At 44.8% G+C, this 24,308-nt stretch overlaps 2 protein-coding genes across 2 annotated transcripts; both read left to right on the forward strand.

Moving 5' to 3' along the window:
- Positions 1-2,577: 2,577 nt before the first annotated feature.
- Positions 2,578-3,243, forward strand: FNDC10 (fibronectin type III domain containing 10; the record flags this gene model as incomplete). Its single annotated transcript, XM_080358818.1, has 1 exon — positions 2,578-3,243. One exon carries the CDS (start codon positions 2,578-2,580, stop codon positions 3,241-3,243), a length of 666 nt encoding a protein of 221 aa, XP_080214944.1.
- A 5,387-nt stretch (positions 3,244-8,630) lies between these two features.
- On the forward strand, positions 8,631-23,021 carry SSU72 (SSU72 homolog, RNA polymerase II CTD phosphatase). The gene is made up of 5 exons (XM_080358970.1): positions 8,631-9,002; positions 13,470-13,613; positions 19,699-19,838; positions 21,567-21,685; positions 22,399-23,021. Exons 1-5 carry the CDS (start codon positions 8,923-8,925, stop codon positions 22,498-22,500), a joined length of 585 nt encoding a protein of 194 aa, XP_080215096.1. The 5' UTR covers positions 8,631-8,922; the 3' UTR covers positions 22,501-23,021.
- Positions 23,022-24,308: the final 1,287 nt, after the last annotated feature.

Below are 24,308 nucleotides of genomic sequence, written 5' to 3' on the forward strand. Positions count from 1 at the left end.
AGTCTGTGGCACGAGCTTCAAACCTGCGTGCCCAAGCTGCCCCTGTGAGATACGTAGTTCCAGCAGTTTGTCTGCTGAATTTCATTTGCTGCTCTTCCTTCCCTGGTTCTCTCGGGCTGTGACTGTCAGAGCGCTCGAGCTCAGACCTTCCTGGAAATGATTCAAGTGCTGGAAATAGAACCCGAGTAGGGGTGAGGCTGCATGCTGATTCAGAGAGGCTGCAGGAGCTGAATTAGGAGGCAAGTCTTCTGCTTTTGCATGTCTAGGATGAGTAATCCTCAAAGTTATGACTTGGAGGGAGCTGTAGCAACTCAGCCCTAAATGTAAAGCTCCCTGCGAGCAGAATGCTTTAGCAACCATATGTTGTGTGCTGCCCGTAGCTGAGAGCTGAGCATCTCTGCTCTGGGGATTGTCTGCCCTGGCTGTGTCTAAGATTAAAATTAGCAGAATGTTGCATAAATTGTTAGCTATGGGTTCTTAGTGCTTCCTCATCCAGCCTATAGCAAGTTGCCTCCATTTTAATACTGGTTCACTGTTGCCTCTAACTGGAGATGAAACAGGAGGCAATAAACCCAGTGGAGGAGAACTGGAAAGGCAGCATTGGGTCTGTCTGAAAGCCTGTAAAGCAATATATGGGATGTTCCTGGGTTTGATATGCTTTGCGTAAAGCAAATAGTGTTTTGCCCGAGCAGTGAACTGCTGGAGCGATATACACGGCAAGTCTAGGCTGAGCTTTATTGCAGACTGGGGCACAGAAGAAGCTTTTAAGAAACAGCTGGATTACTAAGAGAGCAAACAATGAGACAAAGTGTTTGTGTGAAGCCAGTGCTGGCAGACTGACCAAGCCAAAGCATGTGGGTTTTGCTTGTCTCTTGCATAAATAACTGTCTTTTGCTTGGAGACGTGGTGCAAGGCCAAAGGACGTGGTGCAGGGTTAAGGTGTAGTTAACCTGTAGTGCTGTTACAGATTTTTTTTGATGGGTCGCTCTCTATTTTCCTTTGGACTCCAGCAAGATGATGTTGATTAATTTCTGTAAACAAATACATTTCCAGGGTTCACAAGATGTCAAAGCATTAAGTGGTTTGGCTACATCTTTAGCCAGATGATGAGAATTAATAGCACATTCTCTGCCCTTACAAATAAAGGCATGGATGAGGAAAACATATGCCTATCCATTAGTTAAATGAAATCTCTGTTTAATGAAGCTTACTTCTCTGTAATCCACTTCTTCCTTGGAAACATGTTAAGGATTATTAGGCTCATTCATTTACATGGGATTTTTCAGGGGTTAAAATGTGACAATCTAATAGGAGTTTAATGAGATGTTTTCTCTCAGACATCTGAAGTAGTTGCATATACTGTAGATGTGAACTGTCTGCATATCCCAACCCAACCATCTCCTGCCCACCGTCATTTCTCAGAAAGGGCTGTCGGATCTTCAGTTTTCCATCCTGGCTGGAGCTTTCACAGGTAAGTTGGTCTCGGCCACCCACAAGTGCCTTCAGCAGCACAGCACCTCCCGTTCTCATACCCAAGTGATTTCCAAGGACAGCAGCCATTAGTACAACTCCAGCATCCTTTTCTATGCCAGTCCTGGTCTTTTTCGTTGATTCCTGTTCAAACTGCTTGTTACCAAAAGAGAGTTCTGGCAACTTTCTCCCTCTCCCTGACATTAAATTGGGTTAAAAACTAGATGGGAAAATAGCTTATGAAATAATACATATTGTGAAATTATGTTTAAAGATTTTCTTAAACCATATACATAAGACAAGTCTTTCAGGCACAAAAAGGTGTCCTGATGTGAGACCATCTGGCCATATTGCAGAACTATTTAAACAAGTTCCACATGGCTGCAAATTCTACTTTGTATATATGTGTATACCTACAATGAAGTCCAAGGTGTATGATTTGGGTTTGGTTTTTTGTTTAGGTTATGAAATAAAAGTAGGCTTCAGAATCTTATTTTTGTTATATATTAAACCTACATAAGACAATAAATACTTTTAAATAAACTTATGTGGTAGTCTGTAGATCTTGTATTTCCAAAGAAGTAACACAGTAAAGAAAAACTACACCAATGTGTTTGGGTACGTTTCTGGGGTTTTTAACCAAGTAACATGATAATTGTTCTACTTTACAAGTTGAATATAAACAAATGCTTGTGTCTACTACAAAAACTAGAACTGCACACTGTGTAAAACCTTATCCAAACACAAAGAAACCCCACTTTTTGTGTGGAATGAGATCTGCAGCTCAGAAAAGGCAGGAGTTAAAGCATTTTGTTTCATTTTAACTGCTCAAAGCATCCTCAAACGAGGTTGAGGACGCGGCTGCCCCCGCAGCGCAGGCACGGCGGGGTCGGGGCCGCCCGCTGCTGCGTGGCCGCGGGTTCGCGTCCTGCGTGCAGCTGCCCAGCGCGGCGGGTGCTCCGCAGCCCAGCGAGAGTTAACGGCGGAGCCGCCTCTCCATTGGCGGCCGGCGGAGCGGCTGCGGTGCCCGCGTTTATAACCGCCGGCCGGGACGCCGCAGCCCCTCCGCCGGCACCGCGGGCTCGGCTCCATGCCGCGGCGGCCGGCATGCCCAGCCTGCTGCCGCCCTTCCTCGCCCTGCTCTGCTTCGGGCCGCCGGCGCCCGCCCTGAGGGCTCCGCGCCGGGTCGAGCCGGGGCCCGAGGCGGCGGAGGAGCCGTGGTGCCCGTACAAGGTGGCGGCGGCGGAGGGCGCGGCGAACGGGCGGCTCTGCTTCCGCACGCCGGCGCGCGGCTTCCAGTGCGCGGCCCGCTCCTGCCGCGCCCACCGCTCCCCGGGCGGCGCGTTCGTGGCCAACGTCCTGCGCAACGGCAGCGTGCTGCTGCAGTGGGGGCTGCTGCACTGGGGGCCGCCGCGCCCCTCCGCCGGCCTCCGCGGCTTCGCGCTCAACTGCTCCTGGGACGGCACCTACACGCGTTTCCCCTGCGACAGCGTGGAGCTGGGCGCCGCCTGTCGCGACTACCTGCTGCCCGAGGCGCACGGCAGCGTCCGCTACCGCCTGTGCCTGCAGCCGCGCTACGCGCCGCCGCGCCCCGCGCCGCCCGCGCAGTGCGTGGAGTTCCGCGTGGAACCGGCCGCCATGCGGGACATCGTCGTCGCCATGACGGCCGTGGGGGGCTCCATCTGCGTCATGCTCGTCTTCATCTGCCTCCTGGTCGCCTACATCACCGAGAACCTCATGAGCCCGGCCCTGGCCGCTCCGCGCCGCGCTTAAGCTCCCGCGCTGCCCGGGCGGGGAGGATGCTCCGGCCGCCGGCCCGGGATGCAGCGGCTGCCGGTTCTGCCGGTTCTCTCGCCAAACCGCTTCTCGCAGCACCCGGCACCGTCCTTCCGGCTCTTTCAGGGGAGAGGCTTATCTCTTTTTCAGGTTTTCCAAACTGTTCTGGCAGCGGTTCGGCCTCGTTTGAAGCGTTGGGTGTCCTGGGTTTGCTTTTCCCAAACTTCCCAGGATTTTTTATTCTTTTTCTCAGTATTTGGAGCTCTGCCTCCTAGGCTGGCTTTTCAGCGGGAGCCATACGTGGTTACTGATCTCATGAGATCTCTAGAGGATTAAAAGTAAATAATGGCAAAGGTCCATAAGTGCCAGAAAAATGTCTGTTTTTAAAGCAAGTGACAGATCTTACAGAGGCCTGTTTGAGAAGACTCTCCAGAACACCTGTATTTTAAGCCTATGCCTAAATCCTCTTGCTCTTAGACAATGCTTGAATTTTTTCCTGGGGGGAAACATTGTTTAAAGTCTATGAGAATGGACCAGTGGAACCGCAAGACCTGTAGCTAAGTGTATGTTGATCCAAAGCCCACCTAAATCTTGTGACTTAAGTGGGTTTTGTATCGTGCCTTATGCCGTGTACAGATTCCTGGACCCAGGCTGGCCACTGTCCAAAACAACAGGGGTTTCCTGGTCTGCTCGAGTGACCATCAGCATCCTACGCCGGTTAAACTTGCTTTTTTCTCCCTTTAGAACTGTCTTATTGGTAGTTTCCACAAAGAGCAATGCTATAGGGACGAACTAATTTGAGAATTCCCTTTTGTTGTGCAAGTATGAACTGATCCTTAAGTAAAAAATAAGTACGATGTAAATGAGCACCACCACTGCCCTCTGAAGTCCCATCCTTTAGGAATGCTGTGTGCAGCTACACAAAGGGAAATGCATCTTAAACACAGTTCACTAATGTTGTAGCCGAGTGTTTTGAGCATAGGAACACTCCTCGTAACTGCTCACTCTATGCTGTAGTAAGTCAGGTTTTAGCCATATTCTAGTATTAATTCTATGGTGCCTTAGTGCTGCGAATTTGTTCCATTTATATTGGTGTATCTGTCCTGTAGTCCTCATAGACAACTGTATCTTCCCTGGTGGTTTTGTCTCTGAACTAGTGGTTGTTGCTTTGTTTGTTCAGTTGTTTTTTTAAACAAACTTAGGTTGATCCTTACTTGAACTTTAGTATAGACACAAAATAGAGTCAGTTACCACCTGAGAGGTATTTACTTAGTGAGCTAGTTCTTACTTGGTGTTGTTTGTAGGTAGTTGACTGCTGTAACAGAAAAATCACTTTCTCTCACTTAAACTGAGCACCTAAAGCAAAAGTAGGGGAACAGCTCTTCCGCAAAGGGGCATCGTTGTTAAAATATGTCAGTGTCATTTGTGAGCTGTTTGTGTAAATGTTTAGCACTGATGAATGACCTCAGTATTTTTCTTTGTAGAAGTAGTTTGTGAAGTATAAACTTGTTAGTAGAGGGTAAATATAGAAAGCATATTGAATCCTTAATAAAATAGAGTATTTGTACCAATCATAATCCCTTCAGTTATTTGAGAGCGGCTGAGAAACCGAAGGTGTGTATTTCATCAGGCAGAAATACCTTTTATTCTTGCTGTGTTTCCTTTCTCACGTGCAGCTGACTCTAAATGTAAGTGTTCTCTTCTGATCAGCTTGCCTATGTACCCGATTTCAGCGGCCTGACCATATCTAGCACCGCAGCAACAGAAGGATGGTGTCATTCTTTGCTACCGAAGGACAATGTCATGATTTTTCTTGGTTTTAAATCCCTAAGGAGATTGACCGCTTGAAGAAAACGCCACCAGTTCTTAAGAACAGTATGACTAATTGTACCTAGTGGTTTAGTTCAGTGAATTTAAATGCAGAGGAAATTTGGGTCAAAGGTGTTTTCAAGGTTTCCCGTCAGTGTTTCCTGTAGCCCGTTCTGCACAGGACTGTTGGAGTGGCGCTGATTCTGTACATCTCTGTCAGCTTCTGTCAACCAGTGTTACCGTTTTGTTCTTCATCTCGTCGTGAATCGCCAGATGTGAAAATTAAATGTATAAATAATGAGCCCTGTACCACTTTGGCATTGACCTTAATAAATTAAGAGAATAATGAAATTAAAATGTCACAAATATTTAATGGTTCAAGGTCTTGTTTGACTCAAAGTGAGCAAATCTGCCCAGCGACTGGTCGTAATGATATTAATGGGAAAATGAAAAGAGATTTATTGATTTTGGTTTGCTGGGGGTTTAGACGATAGGATCGCGGGGTAAGTGAGGTTGGAAGGGATCTCTGGAGGTCATCCCGCTCAAGCACCTGTTCAGAGCAGTCATCCAGGAGATCTCAGCGGGTTCCTCTGGGCTGTATCTGGTGTTGCCTTGAAAACCCCTGGGGACAGAGAGTGCACAACCACTCTGGACACGCCGTTCTGCCCCCTGAACACGCTCGTCGTGCCGTCCATATTGTAAAAATTAAAAGGGTTGGGCTTATCAAGCAGGAGGTCACAGCACCTGGTGCGAGGAGCTCGTGATTTACACGTCCAACAGGAGGGAAAGAAGCACGATACCCAGATCACTTCAGCCTTCCAGGTGTAGGAAGCCAGCTGTGAAATTCTGTATGAAAACTCACTGAGCCAAAACTATTAATTCTGGTAGCCAAGTGTCTTTGGTTTTGAATATAAATGATCCCTGTTTGACCTTTGAATGAGCTGCCCTGAGCTCCTAAATCCATCTTTGTCTACCAGTTGAAGCAATTTCGTGTGCAGCCAGCACTGTTCATTGCAGTAACGCTGATGTAAGTCTGAGGAAACGGAGCACTCAATTTAATTTACAGTTTTATATGTGATGATCTTCAATAAGACACCTCTGTGGGCATTGATGGGATAGAGCTATCTGCTAAAGCAGCACCTAGGAGATACTCTAGAGATGTTATTGGTAGTCATCTCACATCTTCGTGCCTCTGTCTCTCTGATTGCATTGCAACAGCGTGCTGGGCTGAGAGCAAAATATATAGAACAAAAATGTCAGTCCCAATGGAGGAAAATCTGTAGTTCTCTAAAGGGCTATTCTTATCAGTTTGACTCCCCCAAGCCGTTGTGAGACTGCACAGTTAAAGAAACATTTATGCACTATTTGCAGCAATTCCCAAAACATGCAGAGCACCTTGTGGAGTTATAATCAATCCTGGCCTGTCCAGGCAGCAATAAAGAAGAGGCAGGAAGCTGATGTATAACTTCCAAGAAGCCGGCTGTCGTGTACCTAATGCTTCGGGAAAAAATGGAAATAGCTTCTACGGCAACTGTACATTCTATTACTAGACAAGTACCTGGGAATTAACCATATGGTACATGGTCCTGTGTTTATCTGGTCATTTCCAGGACAAATATCGAGCCATACCCATTTCTGCAGGATTAAAATGAAGAGTGATATGCTTGTTAACAAGCTTTTTAAATTATTTTCCTTGCCCTGCTCTAAATGTGAGGAAAATAATTGCTTAAATGTAAGCAGCTCAAGCTCAGCCTGACCCCAGCTTTGAATCTTCTGGAGGCAACAGTGTGTACCGCAGGAAAAGAATCTCTTTTAATTCCATTAGGACATTTTTTGCAGAAGATAAAAGGAAAGGCTGCTTGGCTTTATTTGGAGGTGCAAGTGAAAGCTGGTGTTTTGCTTCCATGGAGACCTGGAGCTGTAGTCTTACAAGACAGCAAACTGCTCTATTTCACCAGTACATTCCAAAAGAAAAAAGGCGAGGAAGACTGGGCTGGACGGAGGAAAAGTGGCAGATAACAGTAAACTGTGTCACATTCCTGTTAAAGGCTTAGGAATTATAGCAGCGATGCTTTAAGCGCAAGCAAAGGCCTGTGAGTTCTGGGACCGATGTGTAATTATTGTGGGTCTCTGTGTCCCAGATTTCTGCTCTATTGAAATGAGAGTTTTCCCGGGATCAACGCAGCAGGAGATGGTTATTTTGGTTCTTGCTTTTGGAATGTATATGTCCTAAATTCTTCTGCCCTCAGTAATCTCACATTTGCAAGCTCTGTGTTTGGAGTTGTTCATTCCAGCATACGGTAATATTAGAGGTATATCTGGAGCTTTCGTCTTTGGAGCAAGGTTTCTGCAATTGAGTTTATAAAATACTACTCTTAAGGAAAAGCTCATTTGTAAATGTGCTACCAGGTATTATTTTCTTATGAAGATTTTTCTCATTTTTTGTCGAAAAAACGGGGATTTTTCAAATTTTTCCATTTTCCCCCCATTTTTTCCTTTTCTCTGACCTCTCCTCCATGGCCCAGCTCAGGGGACACTCTGCAATATCTGGCTGCCACCTAGTGCTGAGAAATAAAACTAGCCAGAAGGCTGCTTTTCAGGAGAAAAAATGATGTTTTGAACCACATCCTCCTGAAAACAAATAGTGGAGTATGTGGCTTCCATTGCCTGTCAAATTATAAGGGTGTCAAGCGTGGAAATAGGGTGTATTTGGGAAGAAGATGGGAAGACCCAAGACCCTACATTGTAAATTTGGAGTAATTTCTTTCTGGCTGTTGGACAATTGCCTGTATATTAAATACGATAGAGCTGTCTGTCAGCTAAGGGGATGTGAAGCTGTGGGTTATTAGAATGTCTCGCCTGTTGTGATCACAGCAAATTATTACATTTCTGTGTCTCTGTTTGGCACAGGTAGATGAAACCTAAGAGCACATGGGTATGTGTACACGTGCCTGAGACTCTTCATAACTATTATTACTAAATAGAGAAGCTGCTGTTGCCTCTGCTGGGATCTTTGAGCTGTTACATTCACCTCTGGTTATTTTGATTCTTGGTTTTGGAATATATATGTTGATATTAAGATGATGAAGGGAGTACAAAGATGCTGGAGGGAGTGGAGCATCTCCCGTGTGAGGAAAGGCTGAGGAGCTGGGGCTCTGGAGCTGGACAAGAGGACACTGAGGGGGGACTTTATTAATGTTTACAGATATCTAAAGGGGGAGTGTCAGGAGGATGGAGCCAGGCTCTTCTCGGTGACAACCAGTGATAGGACAAGGGGTAATGGGTTCAAACTGGAACACAAGAGGTTCCACTTAAATTTGAGAAGAAACTTCTCAGTGAGGGTGTCAGAGCCTGGCCCAGGCTGCCCAGGGGGGTTGTGGAGTCTCCTTCTGTGCAGACATTCCAACCCGCCTGGACACCTTCCTGTGTAACCTCATCTGGGTGTTCCTGCTCCATGGGGGGATTGCACTGGATGGGCTTTAAGTCCCTTCCAACCCCTGACACTCTGGGATTACAGCAGCGATGCTTCAAGTGCGACTTCCACAGGGAAGGTGACGCCGCTCCGCTCCGGGGACCGGCCCCTCCTCAGGCCGCAGCCCGGGAGACGAGGCCCGGGGGGGCCGCGGGGCCGCTCCCCCGCTCCCCGGCCGCTCTCAGCTCCGTGCCCGCCGCCGCCCCGCCCCTGTCCCCGCGGTGGGCGGCAGCCCCCGCCCCCGAGCCCGCCCCGCGGTTGCCGCGGCCCGGCTGACACGTCCCGGCCCCGCCCGCCGCCGGGCGCCCGCCGCCATTTTGTGCGAGCCGCGGGCCGGGCCGAGCGGGTCCGGGACCGCGGGGAGGGAGCCGGGCTGTTCCCTGCCCTGCGCCGCCATGCCGTCCTCGCCGCTCCGCGTGGCCGTGGTGTGCTCCAGCAACCAGAACCGCAGCATGGAGGCGCACAACATCCTCAGGTAACCGGGGCCTGCCCGGCCCGACCCCCGCCGGGCTCCGCCGCTGCGGCCTAGGCCTTGCGCCGCCCCTCCGGACCGCATCAGGGCCGCCCTTCCTCGGCCTGCCCGGGAGCTGGGCTCCGGGGGGGCTGTCAGGGCAGCGGGGCCGTTCTGGGAGCGACCCCCGGCCCTGGGGGCTCCGTCCTGCTCCCGTCCCGCCGCCTCCGGCCTCTCCGCGGGCCGGGGCCGCTGGCGCTGACGGGGCCTGTGGGTCAAAACACGAGCTGGCGGATTCAACCGACACCGAACAGCCCCCGCGCCTCGGCATCTCAACACTTAAATGCCTTTTAAAAACTATATATATATATATTTTTTACCTTTTAATGCTTCTGAAGACTGGAGCTGCAGTGTGCGCGGAAAGGGAACCTTTCCCCGTTGCAGGAAAACCGGACGGAGTGTTCGGTTCACAGCGTTAAAAAATGTCTTAGGAATTTTTCGAGGGTTCATCTCTTCAGCGCTGCGTTTTCAGCTGGGCTGGGTTCACAGGGGAGGTGGGAGACCGGGTTGGGCAGGAGGGACCTGATCTGCCCGACATCGTGTTCCTGAGCGCTGCAGGAGCATCATAAGGGCTCTTTGTTATTACGCTAAATACCATTCACGTTGAAAGGTGCACGTTGCTAGCACGATAAGCCAGGCAGCCGTGTGTACATTGTGTGCAAAAACAGCCTTGAAAGGAATAAATAACAAGCATCTGGTCAGGCAGCCATCTTACAGTGAGCAGGATGATGCTTCACTGCTTAAACTTGGCTTGGAATGTCACCCGGGGCAGTTCTGGGAAAACATCCTGTTACCAGTAGCTGGTTGAGGGGCTAAACCTTATTTTTCTGTTGTTTTTCTGCTCATGAGACTGGAACTGAGTTTTCATGGCAACCTGAGCACTACGCGGTTAAATTAACTTCTGATGTTCAGGCGTTCGCTTCCTCTGTTTTTGCAGGAGAGTTGAATCACTTCCGGTGTGGCTGATGTTCTTCTGGCAGAAAAATGGTTTTTTGGAAGTCTTTTCTCCCTTAAGATTTTCATTAGAAAATAACAAAGCATAGGTACTTGGCACATGTTTATTTTCAGCAGCATCCTATGTAATTATAGCAAGAATTTCAAGAATGGCCAATTCTTCAGTTTGAAAAATACCAGTAAGGCAAGCTGTGATTTTACTTTCCAAATATTAGGCCTACCTAGTGTCTGCTAAAACTTGAACTTAACTGTATGCTACTTCCCTTTAAAGCAAAAATGATCTTGCAGACATCTGAATGTTCACTTCTGATACACTTTTAAAACAGAAGATGTAGCCCTCTATGTGTAACATCTAGGTGAAAAGTTGTTTGCCTGGTAGGCTTTTGTTGGAAGTACTTGCAGCCCCTCGCTTCTTGCTTTCATCTTTCCTCTTAGTAGTTTATCCTTTTTAATGCATGAAATTATGAAGTGGTTTAAACAGGATTGATTTAACATCTTAGTGTACTTTTATGTTATAAAACCCTGGTGTGCTCTGTTTTAGACTCAGAAAAGGAGAATTGTGATACATACTTTGCACCCTTGGGGGCCGGTAGTGGTGTTTGTTTGGCTTGGTTTTTCTTTCTTTAAACTTAACACACCAGATAATGAGTGTGTTTTTTTGGGGGTGATACTTATAAACTTCCTGTCCTTTTAAATTGCAGTGGTCCATTCCAGAAGGGTTTGCAATGAGTCTCACTTGCCAGCTTGAATTTCTCATTTCACCTTACTGTACTTGATATCCCTGTGCTGCCACTTGTGCTCTGGAAAAGAAATTATGCATTTGATCTTTTTCATATTTGAAGAATCGATCTACCAGTTTCTGGTGTTATCTTTGTTCTGTACAGTTTCTATTTGCTTTGTACTGTGCTTGCATATTTTCCAGCTAACCAGGTTTTAAACATTTTGTTCTAGTCTTTCAACAGAAGTCAGACTGAAGGTCTTTTGAAGTTTGTGTATAGAATAATTACCATCATCATAGGGGTACGTTAAGACATGAAAGCAAAGGGGAAAGAGGAAAAGCAATAAGGACTGTAGAGAAGGGCGTGATCCTTCCTTAAAAGCTGCCAAACTGGATGTCTGTCTGCAGCCAGTCCCTAGGTCATCATCTTACTCATCCTATGTTTCTTGCTCTTACAAATATAATTGATGTGTAGGTATTTTTTTCCCATAGAGTATGCAGGTTTAGGCTCTGGTTCTCCTTCAAACATAGGAACATAGAAGAGGGAGGTGGAAGGGTAACACTGTTCTTATTACCAAACTTTATTATACAGCAACTCTGACTTTTCCATTTGGGTATATTTATTTGGTATGGCCTTTAACATGTAGTTATTGTTTCAGACTCTCCCAGTGAATAGGAGGTGCTCTGGTAACTCCATATGTTCAGGCTCTTGCAGTATAGATATCCTGTCTTGGTTTCCTGAGTTCAGGGACTCTGTTACTACTGATAATGAAAACTTGTAGGATACTGATACACACTTAAGCTATGTAAATGTTCCTTTGGTTTAGGAGGTTGTTAGGAAATTGGTGTGAATGAGATCTCTTAGTGGCAGTAAACATTTAAATCTTGAAACCCTAGTAGCTGAAACTTAAATTTCACATTGATATGATTTGTAGCTGCAGTGTCCAGTTGCATGGATTTCTTGCCTTTGCTTTAATGTTTAGTAATACTTATTGGCCGCTGTAAGAAGAGGAGCTATACTGTTAAGGTATTTTTCACTTTACTGTAAGGTGAGGATAAGCATTTCATGTCTCCATCTGCATGGATTTACATTATTTCTCCTCCCAGTGCCCTAAAGCGAGTGGCAACAGCTCTGTCGTGTGGTAGTGCAGTCCCATGTTTATCTTGGCTTTCGCATCGCAGCAGTTGTGTCCCAGATGAGAAGCAATATTTGCAGTGAGCTCTGAGATTCTTTGGAGGGAAATACAGTAACTGTTGCCACATTCTTCGGTCAAAGGTCTGTAAACTCACAGGCGTGTGATTAGTGCACATGACCTCATTATAATGAGCTTTAGACTTTACCTGAAGTGAGCATACCTGCTGAAAACGAGACCCGTGCGCTGGCTTATATTTGCACTTGGTGTATTGATAGTTTAGGTACATTGGTCTGAATAGTATTAACAGCAACAGCTTCATCAAATTTCATAACACTTACAGGTCTGTTAACATTTAAGCTTCGCATCTTCAGAAATCAGTGCTAGGATAGTATTTTAATATATCTTACCCTTTACTCCTTATGGTAAAGTTGAATCTCATTATTTTCCACCTTCTGGGTAGTTTTTTTAGGCCAAGAAAATATACTAGATGTACATAGTTTTGTAGAAAACGTTCATTGTTAAAAGGCTTTGCCACATTACAACACTTGATGACTCATTAAACTAGATCTGTCCAGCTGCTTAACAAAAGCAGGCTGTGTTCTGTAATGAGAGTGCAGGCGTTCTGCCCTCTCCCCTGCCCCAAGTGTTGCAAGAAATGTGTTGAAACATTTTCAGAATATTTCATAGTCATACACCTGGTGCGTAAATAGCATAAAAACTGTACCCGGGCGACTCGCAGTGTCAAAGCATGAAATTCCTTGTGAGGCACAAATTTTTGATGTGTGGCACTTGAAATGAAGATTTCTGGTTTGCTTTGTCTGTCAGACCACCAGAGAACAATCTCTCTTTGGACTTGTTATTCAACAAATACATTGAAATGTTTCTTAGTATTATTGAAGGATTTGTTGAGGTTCAAGTAGGTTAATCAGAAGGAACATTCTGGCATTACCACTGAAGACAAGCAGGTTCCTGCCTCTTTTTTTTTATAATTGTAATTATTAAACAAGTAGTTGTTCATGAGAATGGAATGATGCTAACCCTGGCTTACCCAAGAGTTTTAGGTCCCAACCAGCAGAGTAAGTGCCCCACTTCTGTAAAGGTAATTACACAGTATGACAAAAGTGCCAGGCCCACAAATGTCTGTACTAGGCTAATTAAATTATACTAGAGGTAGTTTTGGCAACATCGTGAGGGGAATAACATAGTTAGCCCAACAACTTTAGCAAGAATACATAAGTGGTGATCAGTTGATATTGTTACTTGCTTGCTTGTATCAAGACAAAACCATCTTTGCCTATACTGTATCATCCAAGAGGGAAGATAGAACACATGCTTATTGCAAATCCAAGATGCCTGAAAGCACAAAAATATCCAAAACGCCATGTACCATAATTCTAAGAAAATTTCATATAAAGTGTAGTCTCTCCTTTAGAAATGATGTGTGAGCTTTGATTGTAGCTGCAAGGAAATGCACATGTTGGTTAGGCTTGGAAATGTAGTTGATAAGAGTTGCCCAAGTCTTTGGTTGTGATTTAGCTGATTGCTAAGAGGTGTTTTTAAAATTCACTATGTATTCATCCAGTCTAATTGCCCTTTTTCCCCCTGTTCCCTCTTGTCTTTCAGCAAACGAGGATTCAGTGTGCGATCCTTTGGAACAGGGACTCATGTGAAACTGCCAGGACCAGCACCGGACAAGCCGAATGTTTATGATTTCAAAACAACATATGATCAGATGTACAATGATCTGCTTAGGAAAGACAAAGAACTGTATCCCTGTGGCATGGCCTTTTAAAAAAATCCAATATGGTTCATCCTTGCAAGGTGTAATTCATTATTTGGCATCATGCATTAGGAATATATAGTTGCTTTACTGGCGATCTTAAAATGTTTTAGGCTTATAGGAGGTTTTTTTTACAATGGGCCTCCAGTGCTCCCTTGTAAATTGCTATTGAGTTACAATGCACGCATTCAGAATGCTCTTTTGTAGTATGTGAACATGTTTTGCTCTTGAATGAAAGCACATTCATACTATCACAGATTATCACATTACCTCCACTGCACTGTGGATCGTATTTTCTCAGTGCAAAGACTGTCCTGATCATGGATATGTGAAGAGCGACCACCTCGACATTAATGTTGTATTTAGCTCAGACAAACGGACAGGTAAGGTTTACGGTATACTTTCTCTGGGAGAGAGGATACCTTTCATTAAAGAGCTCACCCTTCTCACTGAGAATTTCTTGCTACCTGATTTGCTCTGTGCACCGAAAAAAAAAAAATCCTGTAGCATATTATAAATCACAGAATTGTAGAATCATTTAAGTTGGAAAAGACCTTTAAGATCATCAAGTCCAACTGCAAAAGAACGGACATAGGGGAGCCCAGTGACATATTTAATCCTGGAGAGCAGAGGTGATCAGGGTTGTGTACACTGTTTAAAACCATGACCCATGTCAAACTCTGTGATTTTAGAGCAGGTAGGTTTTGAGGGTAAAGACTTATACAGTAACCAAAACCTGACCTGCGCTTGTCAGAGTTGTGGAGTAGTTTTTTATGAACCAGGGTCGGGGGGCTCTGGGGTTTATTAGGTGAGCATTACTTCATATGCACAATCCAGCATTACCTGCTGAAGGGTGGGATGGCTGCTCATCTGACAGGCTTGGAGTGTGATTGGCATGGGAAAACAGAAGGTGTGGTTCTTCCTCTGACTGAGCTGGTTGTTCTGTTCCCCAGCCTTGCTTTCATCAGCTAAGCAGAGATGGCTGTCATCTGTGGCCTTTCCATGTGGTTTGAAATAGGATATCTGGGTGACAACTGTGTGCTTGTTCCCATATTCCCCTGATGGGACAGGTGAAGTTTGCTTGGCATTCAGTGCCGCTGCACCTGGGAGTGCTGTCCTTCCTCCAGCTGTGTGTGCTCGGTGAAATTGTGTCTGTAAGGGATGTGGAGTGTTCTCTGGCCGGCCAAGGGAATGACCGCTGCTTCAGAAAGCAGTAGCCTCAAACAGAAATGCATGTCTGCAGGGCTGGACATCGAGCAGAACAAGGTTAAAAATGTATTAGACTGAAAAGATCCACTGAAACTCCCTTGTGGAAAGGAGGGAGAACTATCAAACCCCACTCTGTGGAGACTAAAAGCGCCCTCATTGTGGTTAATTAGTGAAATACAGAGCACAAGCTCATGTGCCTCAAAGACATGTTGAATTTCGGAAGCACGGGAATAGGGGATTAGTGGTGCCGAGCATGCAGATTCAGCTTCTGTGCCCATGAAGAGGAATAAATGCAGAGGATATAACTTTTTTACATCCGAGATGGGTTATATGTCACCCTCTTCCATTAAGCGTTTTGAAAACTCACTGGTGTGGAGCTTTCCCCATGTCCTCATAGTCTGGCATAAACCAGCTTTCAGCTGCTTAGAGAGGAGCATTTTGAACACTTCTAACAGGTAGAAATGAAAGGTTGTTTGGAAACTTTGGATGCATTTGGAAATGTGATCGATAACCCACATCTCAATAGAAGGAAGATCAGAAAAATGTGGAAGGTAAGAGAAATCTGAGTCAGATGGCCCTTGTTACCATTTTCTACTGGTCAAATTCCTTGTGCTCTTAGAGTACCTAAGAGGATGTGCAGGCATGTACTTCAGCATTGGCAGAATTATTTGGATCAGGATATATACACAGCATATATCCTGTGTATTTCAGATCAGTTGTTCTGGCACTTGGGGATCCAATGGTTTCACCAGTGGACCAGTGTATTAAACAGAATTTAGCAGTGCAAATGAGAAGGCAGCATGGGAATGGCAGGAGAAGTGTGGGACAGTTTCTTTCTTTCTATCTCAGTAGAAACAGTATTTATAAAATCCCGCTCAATAGAGAGAACAGTTGCTGGCATGGAATCCTTCTTGGAAGGTTTTATTTGTGTACGTGCAAGTGTCTGAAAGGCTTTGTGTGGCAGACAGGGTGCTCTCAGCCCTGAGATTCATGCATGTGAGAGCTCTTTTCCAAAACATTCTGTAATAAACTTCTGAAAGTCAGCAGAAGAAGGAATCTAGTATAGATACATACATTTAGATGCTTGCTTTTCCCAAGCATGATGCTGCTACTTTTTGGGATACTTAATTTTGCCTGATTTGATACAAGGTAGTGAAAGTAGTGTTAAAATCTGAAGTAGTATTAGTTACTGAAGTCTCAGTTTTCAGGGTGTGTGAAAGAAATTCAGACTGTCTTTGTCCCGTATACTTCTAATTGGCATAGCATTCGGGAAAATCAAACAAACAAAGTGATTATAGTAGTATATTTTCAGGAGATGGTAAGTTGGGATGGGGTTGGGGCAGAGAAGGTGTTTTACGTTTGGTGCCTCATGGCAGACTTGGAAATCTTTGGTACCTTTAGAATTTAGTGCACGAATAGAGACCGAGCGTGAGAAGGATTTATTGTGAGAAGTGTTTGCTCAAGGTACGCAGCTTGTGTGCATGTAAACTTGGCAGAATTGGCTGTTGATCAGCCTGTGCATTAACCACATTGCTCTGTTTTTCAGTATCGTCTTCGTGGCGTTGTGCTCGGGACCATTTGCTGCAGAGCTCAGCCAGCAGGTTTCTTGCTCTGCACGCCGCTGTTTCAAAGTGGTCCTGCTGGCTTGATGAATACGTTTGCAGGTTTCCCAAATGCGTTAAATTCAATGGCTTAATTAAGTTTTGTAATACTTGCATTTTGCTTTATCTGAGTTACCCTATGCAGCCATGACTCTATTTAGTTGAAAATTACCTTTGCTTTCTACAGTACAAAGCAATGACAACAATGGAAACCACTTTGAAAACAGTTGTTGCAGATACTGTTTCTCCGAGACATTAAGTGACTAATATTGACACACACACAACTTACTGGTTTTAAATACATGTATATCTTCATCAGTACATTATTATGGGGTATCCTTAAGTAAATGGAGAGAATGCAGAGTCAGTGACAACAGAAATAGCTGGGTATAGGTATCTCCGTAGGAGAGAGCAACAATACTGTGACTATTGGAAAAACTCAACTTGAATCACAGGATCTCCTTTTAATATTGAGTCTTCCTATTCCTGAGTTGCTGTGCATAAATTTCATTATCTTGTGGATCTGTTTAGCATAGTTACTCCAATAAAGATGATATTTGAGTTGGACTCATGTAAAAATGTGATGGATTTACTCTACCCATAGTTTGGGTAGGCGAAGGCCTCTTAGAGAAACGTGGGTGTTTTGTTGGCTTGGTAGTGATAAGGTGGCGGCCAGAAAACAGCACAGCATGGAAAGCCAGGTGAAAATTTGGTGAGAACCTGCTGGAAAAGGCAAGCAGGAATGTATAGGAGTAGAAACCTGGTGGAAGGGAAGGAGAGCAAAGTCTGAGTGATTCCACATCTGGTCGTACAGTGGGAACCATTAATAAGCTGTAAGATCCTTGCATTCACCTGAGCTCATGAAGAGGAAGAAGCTGGATTATGAGTGTGCATTGAGAACAGTCATGCAGATCCCATCCCCCTGCTTGCTCAAAGGATGGGGTGCTGTGCAGATTCCATGCCCCTGCTTGCTCAAAGGATGGGGTGCTGTGCAGATCCCATCCCCCTGCTTGCTCAAAGGATGGGTGCTGTGCAGATCCCATCCCCCTGCTTGCTCAAAGGATGGGGTGCTGTGCAGATCCCATCCCCCTGCTTGCTCAAAGGATGGGTGCTGTGCAGATCCCATCCCCCTGCTTGCTCAAAGGATGGGTGCTGTGCAGATCCCATCCCCCTGTTTGCTCAAAGGATGGGGTGCTGTGCAGATCCTATCCCCCTGCTTGCTCAAAGGATGGGGTGCTGTGCAGATTCCATCCCCCTGCTTGCTCAAAGGATGGGTGCTGTGCAGATCCCATCCCCCTGTTTGCTCAAAGGATGGGGTGCTGTGCAGATCCCATCCCCCTGCTTGCTCAAAGGATGGGGTGCTGTGCAGATTCCATCCCCCTGCTTGCTCAAAGGATGAGTGCTGTGCAGATTCCATCCCCCTGCTTGCTCAAAGGATGGGGTGCTGTGCAGATCCCATCCCCCTGTTTGCTCAAAGGATGGGATGCTGCTTTTTTTTTCCAGGTGGAAAAAGATTTCAGACAAGCAAGTATGAAAGTGGCGTGAATCTCAACTGCTTCTTCCAATCTCCTTTTATAGGCAGATGGACCCTTGGGAAAAAAATAGCTCTAAGTTGGCAGCAGAAAGCTCGACTGTGTGAAGCAGCAAGTTTGCCTGTGTGGGTTTGGTGAATATGCGTAATTTGGGCTCCACGCTCAGGAAAGCTGGGGGACAGACGCCAGCAACATTTCATCCTAGAAAGGGAAAATAAAACCCCAACTTTGGGCTACAATGAGCAATTCTTGAATTATATAGGGAGATCTTTCAGGAAAGAAGAGTGGAAAAAGGCTTGGGGGTGACTGGAAGGAAAATGCAGTATAAGTCAGTTGGCTGAGAGAGAATTGACAGTATATATTTGTGATAACACCTCATTCAGTTTGTGATTCAAAATTGAAATTATCGGTAGTCAAGTAGCTAAAGCGAGATGATGCAGACACGTAAGAGAACTGAACATATTTTCTATGTAGAGTAGATTCTTATAGGTAAAAAAATGGGTTGAATTTTTAATGTAGCTTAAACACTTGAAAGACTGCAAAGCTTTGGAGGTCGTTTGCTTGAAAACCGCTCAAGAACACTTTGAAGCTCATAGATGAGCAGGTGTGGGTCTGGCTGCAGAAGGGCAGACGGAAAGTTGTTGCTTTTTGGTACGAAAGATGAGGACTGTTCTGTGAAAATAATTAAGATACCTGCTAGGTGCGTATATGACCTTTTCAACGAGGAAATATGCCAAGACGACCTCTTAACGTATTTGCTGCTAATGATGGAATATTTTTTTTGTGAGAATCCTGTTATCTGGAGAAAATATAGACTGTTATCCTTACTGCTAATTTAATTTAAAAATATATACTCATAAGGCCCAAAGTGCTGCTGCTTCAAAGCAAGGGGTAGATGCTTCAGTTTGCAGACATTCTTAATTCAAACCTTTCCTGGTATTCCTAATTGACCCATCAAACTTTGGTTGTAGTCAAGTGAGTGGATGTATGTGGCGGTCAGTCCTGTGTGCTTCTAACCAAGCTGCATGTCCCTGAGACTGAAAAGATGGTGAGATTACTGAATCCTGTCAGAAAGGAGGATACAGGGTGTAAATTTGAGCCTCGGGATTACTGTAGCAGCATAAATATAGCTACCGAGCCGCAGAACAGATTCACACGGCGACTGAAGTTGTGACAGGCGTACAGGCAGTGTTGTTCTTCACTCCCATTTATATACCTTGGGATATTTTAAAGGTATGATGCTTCTGTGATTTATTTAATTTTCTTTGGAATTTCGGTGGCACAAACCCGGGGCCCGGGTGGGACGTGGCGCACGTGTGCGGTTGACGCTGGAAACACCATATAATTGACTTTTGGGATGGAGGCCCCTGGAGTGAGGGACAGTGACTGAAGGGAATGTAGGACATTCTGCTCACGCAAACCGCCAAGTCGCTGTGTTCTAAGCATTCCGGATATAAAAATAGTTGCCCAAGAAAAGTCCTCCCGAGGAACTCGGCTCTTCTGAGGGCATTTTAAAGCTGTCTCTGCCATTGTACTCATGAAAACCAGGAATTGCATGGATGGGGGATCATGCTGCCGCCTTAGGAACCTGTTTAGTGGTCACTAATCTTTGTATTTTCAGGCGGAAATCATCTCATTTTAAAGATAGTAATAATTTAACTTGTGCTGGTCATTTGCTCAAAACCCATGACTTTTCTTAAAGTAAAGGTACTTAACTCGAGCAACTTCAGATACACACAGAATGGGATTTTACACATGTTGGACAGAAATAAGAGAATCAAGCCACGACCAGAAAGATTCCAGAACTGCAAAGATGTTTTTGATTTGATCCTAACGTGTGAAGAGAGAGTCTATGATCAAGTAGTAGAAGGTAAGGACCTTGAACTGATAAATCAAGTTAACTTTGAGTGCCTTTTTTTTTTTGCCTCCCACCTGAAGTCTTTCACAACTCTGGAAACTTCTCCATCTCCTCTGACTGTTGCTGCTGGAACACCAGCAAGAACAAGAGCTCACAGTCCATTGCCATAGACTTTATGTTCCAGAGAAGCGATAACTGAATACTTATTTCTAAAAGATGCTGGTGTTGGTAGCTACACAGAATGTGTGTGTATAGCAACTTGAAGGGCTGACATAAGGACATAGCAAGCATTCGGAGAAACTCAGATACATGTTTGATTTGAAAATGCTTGTGGGTGTAGAAAACTAGCGAGTTATATGTGATGAGCATTTTTTCACCCTGGATTGATAGCAAAACACAGTTTAAGCTGTCTTCCTTACAAGACTAACCTTGTCTATAGAAGCCTTCTGAGTCCTACCAAGCAGTTTATCCACACTAAATACCTCCTGTAGGGGTGGCAAAACTGTTCTTGAGCATAGTTAACACTGCAGACATGCTATGGCTTTGCCCATAAATGAGTCAAAGTGAGAAATGCCAGAAGAATCTCAGTTGGGGATGGGGTTCTGCACGAACACAGTGCAGCAAGCGTGGTGTGAACCCCCTGAACAGAGCCCTGCTCCCCTGCAAGTGCTGGGTACAGCTCTATGCAAGCTTTAAGGTGTTTCTTTTACATGGAAAAAGCAGCCAACAAAATTAGTATACACGTAATTTATAAGGCCGTTGCCTTGCTTTTTGAGTCCCCAGTGGTCATGGCACAAGCAGCACAGAGCATGATACATTTGGGCTTCTGCAAGCTGAGCAGTTCGTGTTCTGAATGGTTGAGTGGAGCGTTTGAAATGTGTCGGTAAGTTCTGAGAGCAGCTGCCCTGATGAATGGATCTGTCACAAGAAAGTGGCTTTCGCTGGGATGTTTTAGATGAGTATCCTGAGGAAGGGAGGTGAAGAGCAACCACTTTCTAATTTTCCAGCTTCATGGTAACGCCTCTCATAGTTGATCAGTGAAAGGACAAAGGCTTGAGTGCCACCAAATGGCTTGAGATAAAGCTGAAATTTTAAGATTGAGGCCTTGACAGGTTTGCCAAAATGAAGTTGCAGAATAGGGTTAGGAGAGAACAAGTTGTAGCTTAAAAACTGTACTAGGAAGGTTATGTTAGAGAGGCACAACAATAACACATGGGTGGATTGGCAGGAAAAGGGTCTCTCAGTTCTCCCTGTTCACCTCTTGTTAATAAGCAGAACACATGAAAACTGGAATTTTCTGATGTGACCACCGGTACTTGGGGGAGTTCCCTTTGCAGTTTGATTTTCAGAGCGCTGCAGGTACGGTGCTTGTTTAAAAAATGGGCAATTAAAACTCTCCAGGTGAGGAAGCCCAGAATCATTCTTGACTTTTGACAATCTCGATCTTGTCTCTAAAGACCAACAGGGTGAGGTGAGCAGGACCTTCTCTTGACCAGGGCAGGTAGCTGTCATGACTCTTCTACAAAACTGAATTCTTTTGTTTCCAAAATCCATCTCTCATTTTTGAAATAAAAGGGACTATTTTTAGGCCAATATTAAAGAATTTTCTGCCTTCTCCAAACTTGTTTTCAGAAGTGGAGAACGGCTGTGTATTTTTAAGAATCTTGTGAATACTCTGTATAAAATATCGCACCGTTCCACCCAAAGTTTTGCTGTTACGTGTGTTTTGTTTTCAACTAGATTTAAATTCCAGAGAACAGGAGACGTGTCAGCCCGTACACGTGATCAACGTGGACATTCAGGATAACCACGAGGAGGCAACACTGGGCGCTTTCCTCATCTGCGAGCTCTGCCAGTGTGTGAGTACAGGGGCCGTTGGACCCAGCACAAGGTTCAGCCTTTGCTTAGGACTCCTTAAAAGCGTTGCACAAGCTTAAAATCCACATCTAGACTTAAGTTTCCAAATTCTTGTGGTTATCTTTGGAGCTGTTGTGCAAACAGATGAAATGTGACGGAGTTCATGGTTTCCAAAGTGGACTCTGTGCATGCATCCACAACCCAGGCGTTGCACACACTCAAAATGCTGTTTGTGGCAAAAAACACTGTTCAAAAGCAGTTGTAATATTTGGGTTTAAATATCAGATTTGTGTTCTGGATCACAGTGTATTTGAAACACATCCAGTGTAGACGTATCTCTCAGTACTGTCCTGTAGTGTGGACAATGTGGAAGAGCAAACTGGTACCTCTGTCATCCACAATCAGGGACTCTGGAAGTAAAACTGAAATAAGCTGCACTTGAAACAGTTGACCTATCTGTCAGGGGTTTGTCCTTTCACAAAGTGGGGAGTTCAGCTCTTCCAGAGCGGCAGCAGGCTTGTCTTTATCCAGCCTGTGTGATCTGTTCTGCTCTTAAATCCTTTCCAGATGCAAAAAGCCAAAGAGGGTTCAAGGACTTAAAAACTGTGGCCATCTCTTGAGTGCCCGTAGCTGTTGTGAAGCACTGAGTTAGTACAGTTTCCTAAACCACATCCTACCCTTGGAGTCTGGTTGCTTAGTGTTTTTTCTCTTACAGATACAGCACACGGAAGACATGGAAAATGAAATAGATGAGCTGTTACAGGAATTTGAAGAGAAAAGTGGAAGGACTTTTCTTCATACTGTCTGCTTTTATTAAAGCACATCTGTCTCTTAGGCCTTAATACAGATGAGGGAAGCATGTGTTTAAAGTTCTGATTATACTGTATTTTCCTGGAAAATGAGTATTGTTTTTTTGTTTTGTTTTGTTTAAAAACTCCTTTTCAGTGTCTTTTTGTTCTGTTTCAGGTATTCTGTCACAGGTAGGCAGAGATACTGCTGGGGGTTGTACATATGAGATGATTAAAAGTATACACAAAGGCCACCTATTTAAAAATGAAAATCAAGATTTTCTTTAAATCCTACTTTAATTATTTACAAGTAGGGTTCTAATTATTAAGAGAATGTTTCTTGAATATAAGTTTATAATGTATTTTTCCAGCTTACACATTTATTTTGTTTCAGTTGTGCTTTTTTTTTTTTATTATAATGTGACAGAATGGCTGAACTACGTGAGGATATGAATGGAACAATGAAAAACGAGTATCTGTATATTATTAGGTATAAAGTTGGAAGCATCCAATAAAAATGCAAAACCTGTAAGTTTGTCTGTTTTCCAAATAGAAGGTGAGGAAATGCGGCTGCTCTGAGACGGCGAACGCGATGTTTGGAATGGGATATGAATGGTTGTTCATCCGGAGGCTCTTGGAGAGGTGGGGACAGCAAGAAAGTCTTGAGAGGAACCCAAAGACCCCAAGTGTGCCCCTTGTTTGGAGAGGCTGTGAGTTTGGGCGGCTCATAATGATCAAATGGCATCTGCCCCACACCTGAAAGCTGCAAGTCTGTATCTGAGAATATTCCTTTGCCGTTGTAAATATTGAAGTCTGAGTCAGGCCCCCAAAGAAGCCCTGAACCTCTGCTCCCGGGTTCTGGGCTTGGATGTGGTTTCAACTCTCTTGTGGGAAAACTTAGACCTCTGCCAGCTCAATCTGTGTCCTGGACGGTGTCCAAATGGGTCATTGCATCACACTCAGGTCCCGGGAATGTTTAATATCCCTGAATTACCTGTGCTGCTTTTTCTTATCCCTTCAAAATACTTAAAGCAAAAACGTTGCGGAGAGTGAATGAATTAGATCAGAAGCGTCAGGGGATGGGGAGTTCAAGCAGCAGCTGTGATAAGGTTTGCAGGTTGTTTCCTGATGGGCTCGTCCCGTCCCATGGAGCTTTGGAGCCTCGGTATTTGGAGGAATTCCTTCAGCCTCCTCCACTTCTGCTGGTTTCTGTCTGATCCCAGCGCTGGTTACCATGGGGATATTTACAGCCAAAGAAGAGGATGATTCTGCAAGGACTGAGCTGCTTTAGCTCATCTATTTTAAAAGGCATTTCAAGCAAGCACAGGATTGAGTGTTTTGAGCAGAGTTTTCCTTCCCTGTGCGGTGTCAGTACTGAAGTCTGCCCCGTGGAAAGGTGAAACCTGCAGAGTGTTTGAAAATGTTTTCTGCTTTCAACTTAATTCTTCTTAAGCAGAACTCTCTGTTGGCATTTTACAGCAAGGCAGTAAAAACGCAAACAGGATGTTTTAACCCGTATTTTGTTGCCTGTGTGTAGATTTACCCAAGTCTCCTTATTACTACATAATGATGCTTTTCATGTGCGCAATTGGCAGAGGGTTCTGGCCGCTGTAGTGCTGAGTGCGGATGAATTGGTAGAACTTCAGTTCACCACATCTCTTCACCTGAAATGAGAAGCCTTGGTCTAAAGTGGCATAAACATAGTATAGCAGATGTTACTGAATTGTTCTTTCCATTGCAAATGTTCTATTCATAAGCAAAAGCAACAGTAGGAGCTGTGGTCTATTTATTTCCCAGTACGTGGCAGGATGTTTGACAGGGCGAATGACTGACCTGG

This window comes from Nesoenas mayeri, assembly GCF_963082525.1.
Source record: "Nesoenas mayeri genome assembly, chromosome: 24".
Taxonomy (NCBI): domain Eukaryota; kingdom Metazoa; phylum Chordata; class Aves; order Columbiformes; family Columbidae; genus Nesoenas; species Nesoenas mayeri.